General features: G+C 45.0%; 1 protein-coding gene across 3 annotated transcripts in view; it reads right to left on the bottom strand.

Moving 5' to 3' along the window:
• Positions 1-22,367, bottom strand: part of PCYT1B (phosphate cytidylyltransferase 1B, choline) — a 93,720-nt gene that overhangs the window by 9,021 nt on the left and 62,332 nt on the right. For 2 of the 3 annotated variants that reach the window (XM_054715682.1, XM_008148384.3), the window contains exons 6-7: positions 13,530-13,672; positions 9,929-10,117 (exon numbers count right to left, since the gene is read on the bottom strand). In XM_054715682.1, the coding sequence (XP_054571657.1) occupies positions 9,929-10,117; positions 13,530-13,672 (332 nt within the window). The remainder of the gene's footprint in view (positions 1-9,928; positions 10,118-13,529; positions 13,673-22,367) is intronic. The other variant, XM_028155808.2, reaches the window with a different exon arrangement.

Here is a 22,367-nt window from a genome sequence, read left to right on the forward strand (position 1 = left end):
CAATACCCCGAAAATATTAATGGTAACAACTCTGGGTGGTGAGAGACTGCAGGTAACTTTCGTCTCTTTTTTAAATTATTTTCAATTGGTACGTTTATTTAAAAAATATAGCCTAATGGTCCTGTGCTTAAATGTTGCTCCTAATCATAAGGAGCTCTTCAACAAATATTTCCAGACAGAAGCAAAAAGCTCACCAGAAATGACCGACAGGACAGGACCATTGTAGAGGAAATTCCCTCATAGATCATTAAAACTTGCTAGAAAACGGAGTTTGACATTATTTACAATTATACCAACATTCGTGGCGGCTGAATGTCATAGGCATTTCAGTCTCCTTTTATTCTTTATTTTTGAATAGTTCTGTAATGAACACATATTTTATCATCATAAAAAAGCAATAACTATAGGAAGAGAGAGAGAAGACTGAGGCAAGATTAGGCTGAAGGGCATTGCTATCCTACCTAATAATAAAGTAATATGCAAATTGACCGTACCTTCGATACACCCACCAGCCACGCCCACCAGCCACGCCCACCAGCGAACCATTGCAGGGACGCTGGGGTGCGGCCGAGCCCAAGGCCGGGAAAGCCTCCGCCCGAGGCTTTCCCGGCCTTGGACACCAGCGGGGAGCCTGCAGGGATCGCAGGCAACCACTGGGGGTCGGCTCCTAAGATCTGTAGCAGGGAGGCTGGGGTGCAGCCAAGCCCAAGGCCATCGCCCGGGGCCAAGCCCCGACCCTGAAAGAGGGCAGAAGGCAGTGGCCACAGCCAAGGCCTGGGTCCCTGGTGCCGGCAGAAAACTGGTGCAGGCAGCCAGGTGAATGAAGGTCTATTGCATGAATCTTCGTGCAAACGGGCTGCTAGTAATGACATAAGTGAGAAAATGTTAAGACTTCAGGTACATCATCAGTTCCCCCAGCACTGATTTTCCTTTTATAAGCTCTAGCCCATTACTTTTTATTTTTTATATATTTTTATTGATTTCAGAGAGGAAGGGAGAAGGAGAGAGAGAGAGAAACATTAATGATGAGAGTCATTAATTGGCTGCCTCCTGCACGCCCCCTACTGGGGATCAAGCCTACAACCCAGGCATGTGCCCTGATCAGAATCGAACCTGGGACCTTTCAGTCCACAGGCCGATGCTCTATCCACTGAGCCAAATCAGCTAGGGCTAGCCCATTACTTTTTAGAATCTCAAATCTCCTCTAGCAGATACTATAATAGAGATGCTTGCTGATTGCTAAGATCCTTTCCAGATGTAAAATTCCACACTTCTGCAAATACACCAATTATTCACCTTCCATTAAAGGTACTGGTAACTCTGTCAAAAGACCCAACTCCTCTCAAAATTAAACCAAAAAAAAAAAAATGCTATAGATGAAGCCCATTTATAAGACAAAAATCAAATGCCAAAAGGAGAGGGTGGCCTATTACTAACAACAACATTTAAAAAAAAAATCTTTGAACTTCGAGCATGCACTTTAAAATATGTATTTTTATTACTGTAATCTTTATGTGTATTTTTAGTGGCAGCCATTAGCCCTCCTGCTTTTAATGGATTATCAGCATTTCCATTAGAAGCCCACTTTCTAAGGAATCTACAACTTGTCTGTTACGGTTTGACTTAAGCTCATAACTGAGAATATTCTGCCTAAGGGGATGAAATCACTTGAATCCTTAATGATAAACAATGGTGTCGCACTTCATAAAATGTGATATCCTTTGCAAAATAACTCTGGGTCTCGATTCGCAAGCTCTCTGATCTGTTACTGGTGCATTTTGAAGGGCGGTTCCCCTACAAAGAAGCTGAATTGACAGTTTGGAGACAGTTTGTAATGAGCTTCCTGGGAAGAAAAGCACTTTAGAAATATAACAAATAATGAAGACCTGGCATGGCACTTTCAAAGAGAAAGGGTATTTTAATTCAGTCTTTTATATCTATCAAGAGGTTTCCATTTATAAAGATTTCTCCCAAGAAAATGATCCCATTTATAGTCCTGTCCATATGAAAGTATTTTTCCCCTCCTACCAAGTTTTCCCTTTTAAGAAGTTCTTAACATCCACTGAGGCAGTAAATGTCATCACAAATGTCTTTAAAGATTTCAGTATTTCAGATAGATTCCGACATATCTGCCCAAAAAGGAACAAAAAATATTGTAGTTATCCTCTCTGGTTTGGACCGCTGGGAAACAACAGAACTCAAGGAGAGAGTTTCAGTTGTGGCCAAATCAATAAACGACGAAGGCTTACAGTGTCTGATACCTGCCTGCCAGGCACTATTAAAGGGCTGTATATATAAAACAATTTATTCCTGCCCAGCCTGTGTGGCTCAGTGGTTGAGCGTCGACCTGTGAACCAGGAAGTCATGGTTCGATTCCCAGTCAGGGCACATGCCCGGGTTTCAGGCTGGATCCCCAGTGTGGGGCATGCAGGAGGGAGCCGATCAGTGCTTCTCTCTCATCATTGATGTTTCTCTCTCTCTCCCCTCTCCCTTCCTCTCTGAAATCAATAAAAATATGTTTAAAAAAATAATTTCATCCTCCCAACACCCCTGGTAGGTGACTGAGAGGCAAAGGAACTTACCCAAGGCTATCCAGCCAGAAAGTGAGCCCCTTGTCATGATCAATGCTCTGTAATTAGCCACTTACATAATAAGCTTTCCATGATTATTCATGTTTTACTTAAGCATTTGTTGGAAGACAATTTTTAAAAATATATATATTTTATTGATTTTTTACAGAGAGGAAGGGAGAGGGATAGAGAGCTAGAAACATCGATGAGAGAGAAACATCGACCAGCTGCCTCCTGCACACTCCCCACCAGGGATGTGCCCGCAACCAATGTACATGCCCTTGACCAGAATCGAACCTGGGACCTTTCAGTCCGCAGACCGACGCTCTATCCACTGAGCCACACCGGTTTCGGCTGGAAGACAATTTTTAAAACCACTGTCAAAAAGACTCATGTGGGATATCTAATTCAAATCCACAAACTAAATTTTTTATTTATTTTCACAAGATAAAAACAGTCTTAAAAATTAGCAGTGCCACCCTAACCGGTTTGGCTCAGTGGATAGAGCATCGGCCTGTGGACAGAAGGATCCCAGGTTCGATTCCTGTCAAGGGCATGTACCTTGGTTGCGGGCACATCCCCAGTAGGAGGCAGCTGATTGATGTTTCTCTCTAATCGATGTTTCTCTCTATCCCTCTCTTCCTCTCTGTAAAAAAAGTCAATAAAATATACTTTAAAAAAAATTAGCAGTGCCATTAAAATGCTTATTATAAAAATACTAGAGGCCCGGTGCACGAAATTCGTGCACGGGAGGGTGGGTGTCCCTCAGCCCAGCCTGCACCCTCTCCAATCTGGGACCCCTCGAGGGATGTCGGACTGCCCATTTAGGCCCAATCCTACTGGCCTAAACGGGCAGTCGGACATCCCTCTCACAATCCAGGACTGCTGGCTCCCAACTGCTCGCCTGCCTGCCTTCCTGATTGCCCCTAACCGCTTCTGCCTGCCAGCCTGATCACCCCCTAACCACTCCCCTGCCAGCCTGATTGCCCCTAACTGCCCTCCCCTGCTGGCCTGGTCACCCCTAACTGCCCTCCCCTGAAGGCCTGGTCATTCCTAACTGCCCTCTTCTGCCAGCCTGGTCACCCCTAACTGCCCTCCCCTGCAGGCTTGATCTCCCCCAACTGCCCTCCCTTGCAGGCCTGGTCCCTCCCAAATGCCCTCCCCTGCAGGCTTGATCGCCCAGAACTGCCCTCCCTTGCAGGCCTGGTCCCTCCCAACTGCCCTCCTCTGCTGGCCGTCTTGTGGTGGCCATCTTGTGTCCACATGGGGGCAGCCATCTTGTGTTGGAGTGACAGTCAATTTGCATATTACTCTTTTATTAGATAGGATTAAAAAATAAGTACTAGTGAGAATATAGGGAAATTAGAACCCTGTGTATTATGGTGAGAATATAAAATGGTGTAGCCACTATGGAAAATAGCATGGCAGTTCCTAAAAAACACACAAACAAAACAAAAAACAACACAAAAACCTAGAATTACCATATTATATAGCAATTCCACTTTTGGGTACAAATCCAAAATAATTGATAGCAGGGACTTAAGCAGATATTTGTATATCCATGTGTATATCAGTACTATTCACAGTAACCCAAAGGTGGACACAATTCAAATGTCTACCAATGAATGAAGGGATAAACGAAATGTGGTAGATACAAATAATATCTCATTATAGTAGTATATGTATAGACACACACACACACACACGATGGGATTTGTGGGTTTTTTTGTTTTGTTTTGTTTTGTGTTTTGGTTTTTTTGTTTTGTTTTGTTTTTGTTTTACTAGCATGGTATATTTTCATGATAGAAGTTGAAAAGAAACACTTTGTTTATTACAAAGTATTATGGAGAGTTTTCCTGACATGAAAAATCTGAAAATTGATCATTCATTCTTTCAACAAATATTTCCTGATAGCACACTATGTATGGTTCAGGCATTAATCTAAGCCTTAAGAATATAGAAGTAAACAATAGAGAAAAAAAGTCTATGTTCACATTTACTTTTTTAATTGAAATATAATTGACATATTTTAGTTTCAGGTGTATAACATGATTCAATACTTGTATATATTGTGAAATGATCACCACAACAAGACTAGTTAACATCCATCACCACACATAGTTACACAATTTTGTGATGAGAACTTTTACGATCTACTCTCTTAGCAACTTTTAAGTATGCAATACAGTATTACATATACTCACCATGCTGTACATTGCACCCCCAAGGCTTATCTATACTAATAAAAGAGTAATATGCTAATTAGACCAGGAGACCTTCCGGACAAAGCCATGGTGGCAGGGCCAAGGCAGAGGTGGTTAGGGGCAATCACACCAGCAGGGGAGAGCATTTGGGAGCAATCAGGCCATCAGGGGAGAGCAGTTAGGGGGATCAGGCCAGCAGGGGAGGGCAGTTGGGGGTGATCAGGCCAGCAGGGGGGGGCAGTTAGGGGTGATCAGGCTGGCAGGGGAGGGCAGTTGGGGCGATCAGGCTGGCAGGCAAAGGCAGTTAGGGGCGATCAGGCAGGCAGGCAGAGTGGTTAGGGGAAATCAAGCAGGCAGACAAGCAGTTAGGAGCCAGTGGTCCTGGATTGTGAGAGAGATGTCCAATTGTGGGATCGGGCCTAAACCAGCAGTTGGACATACCCTGAGGGGTCCCAGATTAGAGAGCGTGCAGGCCAGGCTGAGGGACCCCCCCCCCCATGTGCACGAATTTCGTGCACTGGGCCTCTAGTTTATTTTATAAGTGGAAATTTGTGCCTTTTGGTTCCCTCCACTCATTTTACCCACCCTTCCACCCCCTGCACCTAGCAACCACCTCCCATCAGATAAATCTGTTTTTTCTAAAACACAACATCAGTCTTTTTTTTTTTTTAAGGTAATCTCTTATGTCAGATGGCAAAGGCCTGTTTGGTTGGCCAACTGATTAAATTGGGGCAGAGGGAGTTTGTGGTCCAGGATGAACTAGAAATTTGCACTTAAGGTCATTGTCTCCTGGTGCTCCAAGGAAAGGGTCTACGTTCACATGGTAAGATAGAATAGACCCACTTTCACTTCAAACCAGAAATGATTCTCTGTGTTCAGTCAATGAAGGAATATAGTGGCAGATCATTCCAAATAATACATGTGTTTCAAAAACAGCACATGTGGTTTAAGTAGAATGTTTAGGTAGAATGTGTCTGCTCTGGATTCAGATACTTCAAACAAAAAACAACTTTCACTAGGAAGGCCCTATCCCAAAACCTAACTGTGAAAGCTGATTCAGCCTATCTCAGTCCTGGCTCCTTGCCACTTAATACCTCGGAAGTGAATGGTGTCGCCTCCACCATGGCAACAAAGCTTCAAAATTTAACTTCTTTAAAGCCCTTCCCTTGATAGTGTCTTTCAAAGAGACACCCTCTTCCAAGAGAGGTAATACCAAATCTCTGTTGGGAAGGCTTCGCTTTGGCGCTCTGCTTGGGTTACAGGCTGTCTTTTGAGTATGTCAAGTGGTTACAAGAATCAAGCACATACAGTCATGTATCACTTAACGACAAGTATGCATTCTGAGAAATGGCATAGGCAAGGTCATCATTGTGTAGGCATCATAGAGTGCACTTACACAAACCTAGATGGTGTAGCCTATTACACCTAGGCCCTATGGGATAGCCCAGGGGTGGGGAACCTTTTGTCTGCCAAGGGCCATTTGGATATTTATAACATCATTCGAGGGCCATACAAAATTATCAACTTAAAAATGAGCCTGCTCTATTTGGTCAAACATTTCATTAACTCGCCCCTAATGCCTTGACAGGGCCAGACCAAATGATTTCTCAGGCCTTATACGGCCCACGGGCTGGACATTCCCCACCCCTGGTATAGCCTATTGCTCCTAGGCTACAGGCCTGTACAGCACGTTACAACAAAACACCCGAGTAAATCGAGTTCAAGAGGAAATAATGTAATCAAGAGACCCAGTAGACATGAGATGTATGAAGCTGCTGCTGGTGTAACACAGCATATGTCTATAGCAAATTTTATAAATAGAACGACTATCAACTACTGACAAAAGTATAGTATAGCAAATATATAAACCAGTAACATAGTCCTCTATTACCATTGTCAAGTAGGATGTACTGTACTTAATTGTATGTGCTATGCTTTTATGGGACTGGCAGCATCGTAGTTTGTTTATACTAGCATTGCCACAAACTCATGAGTAATGTGTTATTCTATAACTAGAGGCCCGGTGCACAAATTCATGCATGGGTGGGGTCCCTCGGTCTGGCTGGTGATCGGGACCAATGGGGCCATCTCGCCCAGTCCCGATGGGGGCCGATTGGGACCTGCCAGCCGGGGGGAGGGACTGTGAGAGGTTGGCTGGCCACGGGAGGTTGGCTGTGAGAGTGCACAGACCACCAGGGGGCAGCTCCTGCATTGAGTGTCTGCCCCCTTGTGGTCAGTGCATGTCATAGTGACTGGTCGTTTGGTCGCTTAGGCTTTTATATATATAGACTAGAGGCCTGGTGCACGAATTCATGCAAGGGTGGGATCCCTCGGCCTGGCTGGCGATCGGGCCCGATTGGGGCATCTTGCCTAGTCCTGATCAGGGCCATCAGGGCTGGCCAGCCCACGGGAGGGACCCCAATCAGGGAGGGACTGCGGGAGGTTGGCTGTGGGAATGCACTGATCACCAGGGGACAGCTCCTGCTCCCTGGTGGTCAGTGCACATCATAGCAACCCATTAACTGGTTCAGTTGTTCGGTTGCTTAGGCTTTTATATATATAGATTGCTATGACATCACTAGGAAATAGGAATTTTTCAGCTCCATTATAATCTTATGAGACCACCATCATATACATGGTCCATCTTTGACTGAAACATCTTTATGTGGTGTGTGACTATACTTAAATAAATAGGATGGTAGGTGATGAGATTGAAAAATGATATCTTGGGCTCTGATAATCCACTAATGAGACTGAATAAATGGGAATAGATAGTCTATTCTAGCAATTGAGAAGCCGATTGCCTGCTCAAATCCTCAAATGCAATTGTGGTAGCCATCTGCCAAGATGGCCCCACCACCTCCTGGTATTCATATCCTTGTGTATTGTCCTCTCCAAATATACCAGGATTAGTCTGTGAGGGCAAATCAAACCAGGTCTGCCTGCAAAATTTGATCCATCAAAGATCAAGTTGTAACCAAGCTTTGTATCCAGAACTATATCTATTTTTATATATTGGTCATATAGATCAATATAGATCGATGTAAATATGCAAGATTCTAGCCACGGCATATCCTTTGCAAATGCCGGAAGGTTCTATGAATTTTGTAACTTAAATCCTTCTATTTTCTGCCTCTTCAAGTTTGGGTTATTTGTATCAGTACTGTATTTTCAGATAATGCAGGTCCTCTATTTTAAGAAATGAGTTCCAGTCCCAAATTCACAAATAAAGAATTATTATAGTAATAGCATATTCATGAAAAGCAAATTACTTATCTTGGCGTTTAACATCCGTGTAACTATTCCTGTACTTTTAATGTCAACAGAAAAAAAGTAATGTCTAAGTCTGGCTGATACAGTAAATTAACGTTAATAACAGTTTTGACACTAATAGCAAGTTTTAAAAAAGAAAACCTCCAGTCTCTAAGCTGGGTTTCATTTCTTAAAAATCACCTCAGCTCGCTGTCACCTGACCCCCCCACCCCAGAACAATTCCAGCTACTATTCACCTTCATTGGGAGCCTGAAACGACTAGGATCTATACAGTTTCTATGAAATGATATTCCTTCCCTGCCTTTGCTCACTCCATATGGAGAAAACACCCACCCCCTTGAGTTGCAACACCAGGGCTTCTCAGCAGACACATTTCTGAGTCCCTATAAGCACATGAATATCTACATGGTTTCATTAACCCACCACTAGCTGTTTCTTCAGCGTTTGAAGATTAGTTGTGAAAAGGTGAACCATTAAGTTACACACTAGGTTAATAGGGAACTTCAGACTTTATGTTATGGAGACCATGGAACACCAGGTCTGCACAGGGTCTGCACTTTATCCTCATGTTTTTCCCCAGGACTGTGCACACACAAGGACATTCATACTATCCCACGAATTCAACTGACCTGAGCGAAAATGTTAACAAGCCCAAGGGAAAAGAAAAAGGAACCAAGCCCTTGGCTCCTCCTCTCTTGCCATCTCTTTCTGGAGGTCAACAAGGGTTAAAGCAGCCCCGTGCAGACTCAGCCAACAGGACATGGTTGGCCTGCGATAACCTACCTCTATAATCACTTAGAAACCACTAGGCTTTCAGCAAAGCGTCTCTTCCCATTTCTCAAACGTTGTTCTTTTTCTATTACTAATTGAGTGTTTTACTTTTAGCTAATCCTCTAATGAACCAGCTCAAATGAGCAGAGAGGCAGGAGTGACAACCCATCAATAAAATAATTAAACCGAAGTGGATTTTGTTAGAGACTTCTCATGTCATAATAGGAAATCTAGGCTACTTAAAATCAGGGAAATGAAATGGAATCATTTATTTTTGTTTTAAAAGGAACTTAGCTGTAAAAGTATCTCTTCCATAGAACCCTCATTGACTCTGCTGACAATGTTGGTTATTTACTCTGGAAGTGCACATACAATAGAAAATACCAAGGGCGTTCAAGGTGGTTTCCAGAATTTTCTTTTCCCTTCTCATATATTTCATTCAGAATTTTTCTGTAGAATTTAGGCAAGAGACCCTTGACATTTTCTCTGTTTTAAGATTCAGATTGTGGCATCAGTTCCCAAAGACTTTTGTGCCAACATATACATGCCATGGAAAAAACAGGAGGGGGGAAAAGAAAAAAAAAACACAGGGAAATCAGGGAATGATGGGTATAGATGCAGGGCCAAATCCTACCTCTTCTCTCCCTTCCAACCAATGAAAGAGGAGAGTTTCTGGTAACAAAAGCGGACCTAGGCAGCTGTTTCGTTTGTACCCTCCTCCCCTGGCTGATCCAAGAGCCGGTTAGCCTTGTCTTACAACACAAGTTCCATGATGCCACTGACTCAGTTCACCTTTATCGTCAAGCTTTGTATCATCTCCCATTGGGAACCTGAGATGAGCTACAGAACCAACCTCTGCAGTAATTACATTCAATGACCACCAAATGGCTTTAAGCTCTGGACAAGAGGTGGCTTTGGATACTATATTGAGGGGTAAAGCAGGAACTAAATAAGGAAGTGACATGAACTTGAAGTCACTCAGGCTGATTGATGCCCAAAGTGGAGGCCACATATTGGGCTGAGATAAGGGACACCCTTGAGTAGTTACGTGAGAAAGAAGATACACTGAAAACACCCGTCATCGCGGGGCCAAATGAAATAATTACATACCCATGCTCCATCTGGCCCAAACAGTTCTAAGAAGTTGCCAATGAATTCCCTTGACTTCTCTTCCCACTTTTGAATTAGATCATGACTCTTTTCTTCCACTCTGTTAACAAATTCCTTCGATCTTTCCTCCACATTCTTAACTTTTTCTTTCATCTTGTCTACCTGGTTTTGAAAGCGGTATTTCTTCTCCTGGTCAAAAAGTAGAGGAGGGGAAAATGGATTTATCGGAGAGGGCATGAGAGAGATCCGTCATTCACATTAATGGTTATATTTTATTTCAACTTGTGTTCCTAATCTGAAGAGTCAGGATGTTACTACTTCCCAAGAGCTGGACTGATGGGAAGGCACATCTCTGATTAGAAAAGTCACTTGTCACCCTGGCCAGTTCGGTTCAGTGGATAGAGCGTTGGCCTGCAGACTGAAGGGTCCCGAGTTCGATTCCGGTCAAGGGCATGTATCTCGGTTGCAGGCTCCTCCCTGACCCAGGCCCTGATCAGGGCACGTGCAAGAGGCAACCAATCGATGTGTTTCTCTCATATGGATATTTCTCTCTGTCTTTCCCTCTCTCTAAAAATCAATGGAAAAATATCCTCAGGTGAGGATTGAAAAAAAGAAAAAGAAAAGGCACTTATCATTAGTCTTGTTAGATATGTACAAGTGAAGTACAACTGGTTTTTATAGTCTCTTTTTTGTAAATGTCTTAGTTGAATTCACTTATATAAGAGAACAGAAATATATATTTGCTCTTTATTATGGGTAGATATTGGGCAAATACACCCCCCCCAATTCTGCTGGGACTTAGCCAAAGTATAAATGAACATAGAATGGCCCCTTCAGAGGCTTCCTGAGTTCCGTTTCACTGAGACGTTTTGTTAAAACCAATATGGATTGAAAAAGTGGGTCATTTGCCGGACCTTAGAATCCACGTGTTATGCTCAACTTTTCATTGTAATGGTATTTTCCATTTAGCTAGCTGAACTGCAATTATTTCCTTGGTGGTGAAGAATTCTCTTATCCTGATAGCTTCTTTTGACTGGGACTTTGTCTTACAGCCTTTATGCAGCAGTGCTAATATCTGTATGCCTGGAAGGCATTGTATGTTAAGCAAGTCATATGGCACCTCTAAGCCTCAGTTTCCTCATCTGTGAAATGGGATCATTATCCCTACCCTATAGGGTCGCTGCAACAATTAGATAAACTAATGCAAGAATGCGCTTTGACACAGCCTGGCATTTAGTAAAAGCTCAGTGTGTGTTGTCTGTTTCATCGCTATTAAGTGGCATAGGCATTTAATCCTGTTACCAGATGAGAGTGGTATGAAAACCATGAAAATAACATGAGACAGAGGGTCCTCCCCTCCATGAAATCATCATATGTTTTCTCCTAAATAGGTAATAAGCTTTATCATTTTTCTTCACTACACGGGAGTGCAGTTCATTTCAGATTTCAGATTTTCTCGAGGCACCTGGACTATTGCAAAACTGGGTCAGGATTCCCTGATTTAGACTTTCCAAACTTCACTGCAGCCTCAGGGTGGGGTGTGAGCTATACGTATGCCACTCAGCTTTTTTTTAAAAAAAATTATATATATAATTGATTTCAGGAAGGAAGGGAGAGGAAGAGAGGGACAGAAATATCAATGATGAGAGAGAATCATTGCTTGGCTGCCTCCTGCACGCCCCACACTGGGGATCGAGCCCACAACCTGGTCATGTGCCCTGACCGGGAATCGAACCGTGACCTCCTGGTTCATGGTTCGATGCTCAACCACTGAGCCATGTCAGCTGGGCCACTCAGCTATTTTTACTCTATGGTTACTATAACGGCTCTCAGGGGCAGCAGAGTAGTAGAATGAGCACTGGATCAGGAGTCACAAGGCTGGGAGGCCGCTGCAGCCTCCACCTCTACTTTGCGGAGGGGCCTTGGCCAGGTACCCTCTGAGCTCAGCTTTCCTCATTCCTACATGGAGGGACTTGGACAGGGTGACTGACCCTCGGCAGGTTCCAGCCACCTCTCGGGTTCTGTGATTCACCTACACGCCCCTCCAACACATTTGACCCTCTCTCCAGAACGGTGCAGCCGGGTTTGTTGTCACAGAAAAGGCACGAGGGCGTCCATGCTGATTGCACAGTTCCCTGAGCTCAGGGGCTTATCCAAAGGCCGCTTAAAGAGCGTGAGCAAGAACTTTTGGAAATGGCTCGACGTGCTTGGATGGTTGACTGAATTCAGTTGAAAAGATCAGTTTAATTTCTTGAAATAGCCGGGCCTTAATTCCCTATGAGATACCCAATAATCGCGGTGACTGAATTCTTCTCAGCCACTTATTCTGGTGCCACTTGAAGCCACAGAGCCTGGCTCACCAACCACCCCCCGCCCCGACCCCCCGTCTTGCGGGGACAACTAATAATCCCCGATTTACAATGAATGAGCCCCTCCTCGTTGTGAAGGTACCGGTGACCAACCTGTGTGAGCTGCTGGATAACGATGGCGGCGCGTGATTCTAAGCATCTGGTTTTATAGAAAAATCCCTCTTTGAAAATACAGTATCTATTTGGGGGGGGGGGTGTTGAAATTCTGGATGGATGGAGAGTTCTTGTTTTAATCAATTGCCTGGGCTTGGAGTCTAGGCAAATACAGTTGTCCAGACTCGCTACCATCACCTCCAGCAACGGGGCTGCCCTCTTTGCTTTTTAACAGTTTGTTTTGCTTGTTTTAAAGATTGTTTTAACAGCTACTCTATTATTAAGCTAACAGCAGCTCTGTGCGAACAATATGGCAGAAATACCCAAGGAAGCCAAAGACTTTAGGCTTTATTTAAGCAGCTGTAATTTCTCTGGACAAGAAAAAACTGTTTTTAAGGTGTCTAGTGAGCATCTGTGAGGCTGTAATAAAATGAAAATTTAAAAATGTTAGAACAAGAAAGCGTTTTCTCTGGGTCTAGCTTTCCATCCCCTCTGCCCTCCTTCCTTCCCTTTGAGCAGAAGAGAACTCTTTTTGTTGTTGCTGTTAATCCTCACCCGAGGATATTTTTCCATTGATTTTTAGAGAGAGTGAAGGGAGGGGGAGAGACAGAGAGAGAGAGACATCGATGTGAGAGAGACACATCAATCGATTGCCTTCTGCCTGGCCCCCGACCAGGGCTGGGGCATCGAGCCTGCAACCAAGGTACGTGCCCTTGACCAGAATCGAACCCGGGACACTTCAGTCCAAGGGCCAACCCTCTATCCATTGAGCTGAACCAGCTAGGGTCAGAAGAATACTCTTGCTTTTCATGAGAGCAGATCTCCCAGAAACCATTGGCCCAGGTCTGAGAACTCTAAAGAGGAACATTAAGGGGAGGGGGAGGGAAGTGAGGTAGTTCCTTTATAAAATGTGGCGCTCACTACCTGTGTGCCTTGGTTGACTTATGTTACCCCTTTGAACATTGGTTTCTCCATCTGTAAAATAGGGATGGTAATACATCATTGGGTTGCTATGTGGATTGAATGAGACCATAAATGTAAAACACCAAGAACGCTGCGTGGCATATAGTAAGTGCTCAATAAGCGGCGACCACGGTGTGATTTGGTGGTCCTCAGAGGGTACGGAGTGGCACACTTACGTTTATGAAACTGACATTCAGTTCCTTCGCTGTGTACCCTCTCTGGAGGTTGCGGCGGGCATAAACATCATAGTCCCGGACAATTCTGGTGATGATATCTGATGTTGAGATGCCTTCCGTCCTCTGAGTTGGAACGAACATGCCTGTTCAGATAGGAAAGGGGAGATGACAAGAAAAAAGTAAGAGGGACTCGGCTGACCCATCTTCTTTACTCCTCCTCTGCAGGGCAAAGCTGCAGCTCCTGCTGTGCCAGTGAGGTTTTCACATCTGGCCCAGCTGACTCTTCCAGGCTCAGTTCTGCATCATCCTAGGGTTCATCATCCTAGACCTGGACGCACCATGCACTCACCCAGCTCCTAGCATTTGCTCATGCCCAGCCCTTCCTTTCTGCCTTGAATCCTCCTTCCCCGCTCACATCAGCCACAGCATTCCTCCTCACCCTGCAACATCCAGCTTCAAGGTTATGCCTCTGGGAAGTCTTGACTGACACCACTGGGCAGAATCCTCAGCATCTAGGACATGCAATGAGAATGGTGCGCCCTGCAAGTGCATAGCACATCTTCCACTAACGCAAGTGTTTTCGATGTCTGTCTTCTTGTAGAAAGAGAACATTCTGAAAGCACACATTATGCCTTGACTGTCTTTGCATCCCCAGCACCAAGATCAGTGCCCCTGTGTCTGGCACATGGAAGGTTGCTCAAGAAATGCAAATTAAATGAGTAAATGAAGAGAGAATAAAACGGAGTCAATGAATTAGTCAGATCATGGCAACTCCCCTTCTTCCCCAAGGAAGTCTGTGTCATGTTATACTGAAGGAAAAGAAGAAAAAGTGTTCTCTTTTTGTTTTCTCTGATCTAAAGACATGTTTGTGGGGTGCTAGATGATTTGATCTCCCTAAGACTGTTCTACTCTGGATGGTGATACCCCCACTCAAAGGCCTTTTCATTTAGAATACATGGGACTGAGTAAAAAAAAAAACAAAAAAAAGCAGAGGATGCCAAATCGCAATAGAACTTGCTTAAGGTCCTCAGATATATATGGGTATACCAAGACAGGGCTAAAAAGAGGTCACAAATGTTATCAAAGACAAGAATCTGGTTTGTGCTTACAGGTGTCAACTGAAATGCTGTGTTGGCAATTGAGATCTTTCTACCCAGTATAATTATGGCTACTCAGTCAGAGACGCCAGGCATGGGATGGCATGATGGACGGAGCCTAGGGACCATGATGCTGGCTTCTTGGTTTGTAGACTTGGGCAAGTTTCTTAAGCCTCCGAGGGCAAGTTACTTAACCTCAGCCTCCAAAGCTGAGAAACGAGGTGGCTAGATAAGATGACCTTGGGCTCATCCATGCCACTTCCCTCTCCCTCACTCCTTATCCCCAATTTCCTTCCAATCACCAATCTACGTTATAAATGTCTCCCCAACTGATGCAATTTTCTCCCTTCTCCAATTCTAAACCGATCTAATGCCATCTTTTGCCACGATTACAGCAAGAGCCTTAATACCACTCTTCAGCGATGCCATGTTTTTGGTCCCCTCAGTTAGCTCTCCCTAGAGCAAGAGCTCAGAGCAGTCTTTCAAAATGCAAGTCATATGCCTACCCAACACGCTTCATTGGCTTTCTACTGTCCTCTGTATTTAATATGTTTTTATTGATTTCAGAGAGAGAGGAAGGGAGAGGGAGAGGTAGAAACATCAATGATGAGAGAGCATCATTGATCGGCTGCCTTCTGTATGCCCCACACTAGGGATCAAGCCTGCAACCCGGGCATGTGCCCCGACTGGGAATCGAACCGTGACCTGCTGGTTCATAGGTTGATGCTCAACCACTGAGCCATGCTGGCCAGGCTACTGTCCTCTGAATTTAGATTTAAATCCTTAACCTGGCTCTGCAGCAGCTTGTATTATCTCTTCCCTGTGCTTTTCTCCAGTCTCACCTCAGATGCTCTCCACCTCCTTCACTCCCTAAGCAAAGTCCCTGTGCTACACAGGGGCAGGGGGCACCATTCTCACAGCAGTCCAGGGCACTGGGCAACAGTCTGGTCCTGCCTTGGTCCAACCACACTGAACTTCAGTGTCCTGAAAGGGCTGGCCCATTCTCTTTACTCTGCCACAAACACACTCCACCTGGTTAATTCTTGGTCATCCATTGGGTTTCACCTAGCGTCACTTCCGCAAGGAAATCTCTCAACCCCTGACTGGGTCTTCCTGTTCGTTATTTCCCTACCAAGGTCCAACTAACTGCTCTTTTCCTTCAGATACCGTATTTTCCGGCATATAAGACGACTGGGTGTATAAGATTTTCCTGGGTTAAAAAGTCGTCTTATATGCCGGAAAATACAGTATATTGGACTATATTGATGGGATTAGATATAATGGATTAGATATATTGGACTACCGTATTTTCCGGCGTATAAGACGACTTTTTAACCCAGGAAAATCTTATACGCCCAGTCATCTTATACGCCGGAAAATACGGTCGTTCAAGGTCTTTATAAAACAACTTGTTCAATAACTGCCTTCCCGACTTGGCTATAAGCTACATGAGGAAAGGAGCTGCTCGTCTCATTCTCTTCTATAGTCTCAGCCCCAGGTGACAATTGGGCACTTATAGGGACATTTGGTGAATGAGTGACTCGATGAATATTGATCTCTAAATGCCTTTCCAAATCCAGTGTTCTCTGAATCTATCAAGCGGGGGGGGGGGGGGGAGAGGTGAATTTTCTAGTCTTCTGGCCCCTCCCAGGGTGTCCCTTTGGAGCTTGCTTTGGAGATCATCTGCATGTTCGCAGTATCAGCAGCAGGGTGGCACTGCTGATGTTAAAGACAACGCATCCAGTTTCTAATATTCTGTGGCTCAGAGGACAGAGTTGGGGTTCCAACTAGACCAAAAACGTCCTTTATCGCCTTCTAAAAAGGTGGACTCCAGAAAACCAATTGGCAGCGGAGGATGCAAACATCTAAATGCGTGGATATAAACAGCACTCAAGTGACCCAGCTGTGCAGGGTGCTTTGGTGGGTGGGGAACTCTGAGTTGTCCCAAAGCAGGAAGAGGGGACCTGAAATAACACCTTGCTGAGAGCAGCAGGGAGCCTTCTAGTGAGAAGTATGTGCCATCTTTCAGCAGATATTTCACTCTGCCCCCACCTGCTGAGATGTTAAGAAGATTCTCTAGGAATTGACAGGTGTGCTCCAGCCATGAAGACAGAAGAGAAACAGTCCAGAGATGGAAGACACTGACGATGCCTTGCCATACTAGCAGTCAGCAGCTGTGTGTCACTGCAGATTGCCCAGGACCAAACCAGAGAGGGTCGGACCTGCATTACCACCATTTGTCCACCATCCAGAACTGAAATATCATTGCTGTTATGTACACATAAAGAACTGTTGGACATAGAAATTGGGACTCACAAGAACTGTTGGCCCAGAAAGAAACTCACTATAGACTGATTCATTTGCCTCTCAGCATAACTACTATTGCTTGTCTCATTTTCGGTTCCTATAAGTGTATTCCTAGTATCACATGAGCTCACTCATCTAGGGGAAATGATGAACAACATAGACTGAAGAACAAGAACAGCATCGATCAGACTGTCAGACCTCAGAGGGAAGTTAGGGGAGGGTGGGGATAAGGGAGATAGATCAACCAAAGGACTTGTGTGCTTGCATATGAGCCTAACCAGTGATCACGGACAACAGGGGGGTGGGGGCATGCGTGTGGAGGGGTTTGGGATGGGAATTGGGGGGGGGGTTGAGGACAAATATGTGATACCTTAATCAATAAAGTAATTTTTTAAAAAAAGATTCTCTAGCTATTCATGGACTTGAACACATCACTTAGACACTGGTGCCATGAGCTCACCCTTTCTTTAAAGCCACAGGGTGAGGTCTCTGTGGCTGAGGAACTAAAAGTTGGCTTTGGGGAGAGATTTGCTTTGGCTGGTTGGGAGGTAGGTCTCTGAAAAAAGCCAAGCCCTCTGCTGATATAATGAGGCACCCGGCTTCCTCCACATCCTAATTATTGCTCTGCTAAAAATATTCAGTAATGAGTATGATCAGAGAACCTTTTTTATCATGCTTTTCAGAATCGCAGCGTTTGGTTATGGAGCTATTTTAAGAAGCAGCAAAGCACATGTTAATGAAGGAAACTTTCAACAGTAGTAGGCAATATTAGAAAGATGATGATGTGGACCTTACAGTCTACTTCGTTTAAGCCCCATCTTTTAATCCAGCTTTGCTGAAGGATTTTGACATGTAGCTTTGATAAGCAGAGTAGAGTACTGTAAACTTGCATTCACGACCTTGATACCTCTGGCTTCATTTAACGTGATTTCTGACATTCAAAGTAGACCTCAAGTATAAAAGCCAAATGTGGAGGCTTAGGCCATTTCTGAGCATCTTTCTCCCACAGTGAATCCGCTGGCCTCCTCTACCTGGACCCTAAACGGATCTCTGCTGTGGGTCTTCATTGATGAGGACTCAACAGAGCAGATCAATGAATCACAAGAATGGGTCCCTGTGCATATGAAAAGTCACACATAGGCTTATGCCTGTGTTCCCAAGGCAAGTACAATACCATCTGACTATTCAATTTGGAGATGAGAATTGTGGTGAATTAAACATGAGCACAGTTCCCATCCCCTGAAATCTGGGCTGGCCTTAGTGACTTGCTTATAACGAATTGACTGTAGTATAAATCAGCGGTCGCCAACTGGTGGTCCGTGGGGTCCAAAAGGTTGGCGACCGCTGGTATAAATGACACCAAGTGACTTCCAGAGCTAGGGCAGAAGAAGTTGGTGGCTTCTATCAAGATGGCAAGCCCTCCGGATGCCTCCTCTTAGGATGCACACTCTTAGAACCCAGTCACCACGCTCTGAGAAGCCCATACGACACAGAAGGGCCATGTGTAGGTGCTCCAAGGTCAAGCCCAACTGAACTCCCTGTAGGCAGCCAGCACCTGCTGCCAGCAACAGTTGGGCCTTTAGATAACAGCAGACCCGGGCAACATCTGACAACAATCGTTTGAGACACCCCAGCCAAACCCTCCGCTCTTTTCAGTCACTAACTGGGGGAGTCATTTCTCATGCAACCATACGGTGCTGGATAGCGTAGAGTTAGAAAAACGTTGGAGCTGTTCCTACACCTAAACAGCTGGAGTTGAGGTTTGACTCCCTAAGATAGGGAAAGCAACTTTTCTTAGCTCACTAGCGGTCATCCACCCAGAAGGAAAACCACCACCGAGTGCTTGTCCCTACTCTAGACAGTAGCTGAGGAACCGTCACCCTGGGAAATGTGGATTCAGTTAATCCTGGGGGTGATCCGGGGTGAACCAGAATCCCTGGTCTGGAGTCTCGCTACTCTAGGTGAGGTGTATAGACCTGCAGTTTCGAACAACCTGGGAGCTCATTGGAAATGGGGATCTTGGGTCCCACCAGGCCCACTGAATCCAAACCTGCCCTTTGAAAGGATCCTGCAGGGATCTGGAGGCACATTTCCAGTGGACAAGCACGGGTCTCTCTCGGGTCCTTCAGAGCAGTGCTAGAGAAGGAGCAGCTGGCTCCCAGCTCAGATCTTACAAAGATTTAAACTGATGTAACTGATGCCCCAGTCAGTTCCTCCCCCTCCCGGACCTGTTCCTCAGCACCCTTGCAAGTCCGACGTGTATGCTTTCTTAGAACTCCTTACAAACAAGATCAGGCCTCCCATTCTTACCCAATGCTCCTGACCACTGAGGGAGCCCTTTCTAAGAGCAGGGACAGAACTGACCCCCAGCCTCGCTGGGGGTGACCTGGAGCTTCCCCACCTCCAGAGAAGGTAGGTGGAGCTAAGAATCCAGGAGACTGCATTTCGCCTCTAAAACAGGCTCTTGTGCAGGCTCTTTTCAAAGAGAATACGTATGAAAGGTAAGGGCTTCACCGGAAAGGGCCAGGCTTTGAGGAGTACAAAAAGGGTTTTCTAAATTCCAGACGTGCCCCTTTAATTGTTAAGACCAAAGGCAGAGTGGACTCAGGTCCAGAATGTTTTACCATGCCAAAACCGGTTTGGCTCAGTGGATAGAGCATCGGCCTGCGGACTGAAAGGTCCCAGGTTCGATTCTGGTCAAGGGCATGTACCTTGGTTGCGGGCACATCCCCAATGGGGAGTGTGCAGGAGGCAGCTGATCAATGTTTCTCTCTCATCGATGTTTCTAACTCTCTATCCCTCTCTCTTCCTCTCTGTAAAAAAATCAATAAAATATATTTTAAAAAAATAGCCGAAACCGGTTTGGCTCAGTGGATAGAGCGTCAGCCTGCGGACTGAAAGGTCCCAGGTTCGATTCCGGTCAGGGGCATGTACCTTGGTTGCGGGCACATCCCCAGTAGGGGGTGTGCAGGAGGCAGCTGATCAATGTTTCTCTCTCATCGATGTTTCTAACTCTCTATTCCTCTCTCTTCCTCTCTGTAAAAAATCAATAAAATATATTTTTTAAAAAATAGGCACAGAATGTTTTACCATAAGCCCAGGAGTGGGGAAGACATGAAATTGAAAGGGGGCAGTTTCCTGTCTCCAGGAAGAAGAAAAGCCCCTCCTGTGTTGAGGGAAAGAGCCCAGAGAGAGATGAGGAGGCAGGCAGCAAAGCCAGAAAACGTGAGCAGGACCTGTCCTTCGCCCCCCCCACTCAGGTTCACAACCCTGGGACTGTCACCCTGGGAAACGTTGATTCAATGAATCCTGGGGTAACCCTAGATGAACCAGAATCCCCGGTCTAGTTTCTTAATACTCTAGGTGAGGCCTATAGACCTGCAGTTTCTAACAACCTGGGAGTCCTCAGGGGCAGGGAAGAGACCCCGAGAAAGCCCAGAGCAGAGGAGCTGGTACCCAGTTTACCTCCAAGAACTTTGGGAGGAAATGTTCTCACAGAGGCCCCATGCCAGTGTGGGGATGGTGGGACCAACACGGGTTCAGTGCCAATGGCCCCCCAGGAACAGGGAAGGTGGCCCTGATGGCATATGTCAGCCATGGAGGTAGCTCCAGAGTAATGTGGGGTGTATTAGACTTCTTGAAATCCTGAAGTAAAGCACCTGGCAATTCACTAGAGCAGCAGCATTATGCCAGCTAATGGCTTAATGCACGTAGGACGGTATGCAGGGATGCACCTACAGCACCTGTCTATAGATGAGATGTATGATAGAAAGTAAAAGAGCAGAAAATAAACCAAGGCATTAAACATCTACCTCTGCACCTACCTTTAGCTAAAATAACCAATTCCAGCCCACCTCTTCCTTACTCTTCCCTGTTTCCAGATTCTCATACAGCCATAGGCTGACGGGAGGTTATGGTCTGATGAAGGACAGGAGGTGGGAAAGCTGAATAATGCAGATGACTATACTACCCCCTCCATCTCGGATAGCTCTATTTTTTAGGGTCAGAAAAGCCATCTGACCCCGTAAGAGAATAGAAGTAATTACCTTTTCTCCATCTGTCTTTTTAAGTAATCCAAATGGATATAATATGGGGAGGCAGGGCAGTTTAAAAATCCCAGCAATGACTTTGAATTCTTGGGAGATTATCTAAAAGTCCGTGACACTGCCGAAACCGGTTTGGCTCAGTGGATAGTGCGTCGGTCTGCGGACTGAAGGGTCCCAGGTTCGATACCGGTCAAGGGCATGTACCTTGGTTGCGGGCACATCCCCAGTAGGGGGTGTGCAGGAGGCAGCTGGTCGATGTTTCTCTCTCATCGATGTTTCTAGCTCTCTATCCCTCTCCCTTCCTCTCTGTAAAAAAATCAATAAAATATATCTAAAAAATAAAATAAAATAAAAGTCCGTGACACTGACTAAAAACCTCAGCTCAGAAAAATGACAAGGATTGGGTAGTGAGCATACGGCAGAGACTATTTTCCATTCTCCATTTGCCCAGAAGAACACCTACAACTTGGGATTTCTATTCTCTTGCCTGTGGTAATTATACAAGAAAAATTGCAAATTCATAGATATCATTGTAAAGATCTTTCATTCAGATCATAGTCATGTTTGAAACAAGTCAAATGGCAAGGCCTTATACCTCTCACTGAAATTCTGCTGGGCTGTGAGACTATGATGGTTTGGAGTATACTGCAGGCACTTTATTGCCCTGGTCTGGAACCAAACCTGAAATATCTCCGAGGTATGCCGGTAATTCTGTGGTCAGCATCTCCTTCAATAAAGGGGTGTGTGAGGGACTCAGAGCCAAGATACCAATGAAAAGCAAACAAGTTGGATGCAACAATGATCCAGCAGCAGAGCAGTAGGAAGAGAGAAGTTGATGAAGGAATTAACTCCAGAGAGTCTGCAGTAGAAGGAAACCCATCTCCCCATCCCCCCCCAATAACTCCCTTGAGTTGACCAGAGTCTCTGACCTTAAATCTACCAGACCTGAGGCCCTGAACCTAACTGTCCCCTATACCTGGGCTCCTGAGCATTAAAGAGAAAAAAAATCAACATGATATAGAAAAATGTTAGTTACATGCAAACAAGTGGTTAGAATAAGATGGAACTTGAAGACATTGTAGAAAATAGGTCTACCTTTCATCTAGCGCCAATTAGGTACAGCGGTATTAGCGGCAGATTCGGAAATTACCGAAAAATCGGTACAGCGGTCTGGTAGGGTTAACAGAAAGGCTCAGTGACAGACAAATGGGACAACTTCCAAAGCTCAGGCACTGTGTCTGCCCTCCACGACAACACTTGACAGTTTTGGCTAGAAAATACAGGGTGGCCCCCAAAAATGTATCCACACTTTAACAGCTGCTAGCTCCCTTTAAAAAATGAAATGTATTTAATAAGCACTGCTTTTAGAATTACTCGAAGTGTGTGTA

This window comes from Eptesicus fuscus, chromosome 1 (assembly GCF_027574615.1).
Source record: "Eptesicus fuscus isolate TK198812 chromosome 1, DD_ASM_mEF_20220401, whole genome shotgun sequence".
In the NCBI taxonomy this organism is placed as follows: domain Eukaryota; kingdom Metazoa; phylum Chordata; class Mammalia; order Chiroptera; family Vespertilionidae; genus Eptesicus; species Eptesicus fuscus.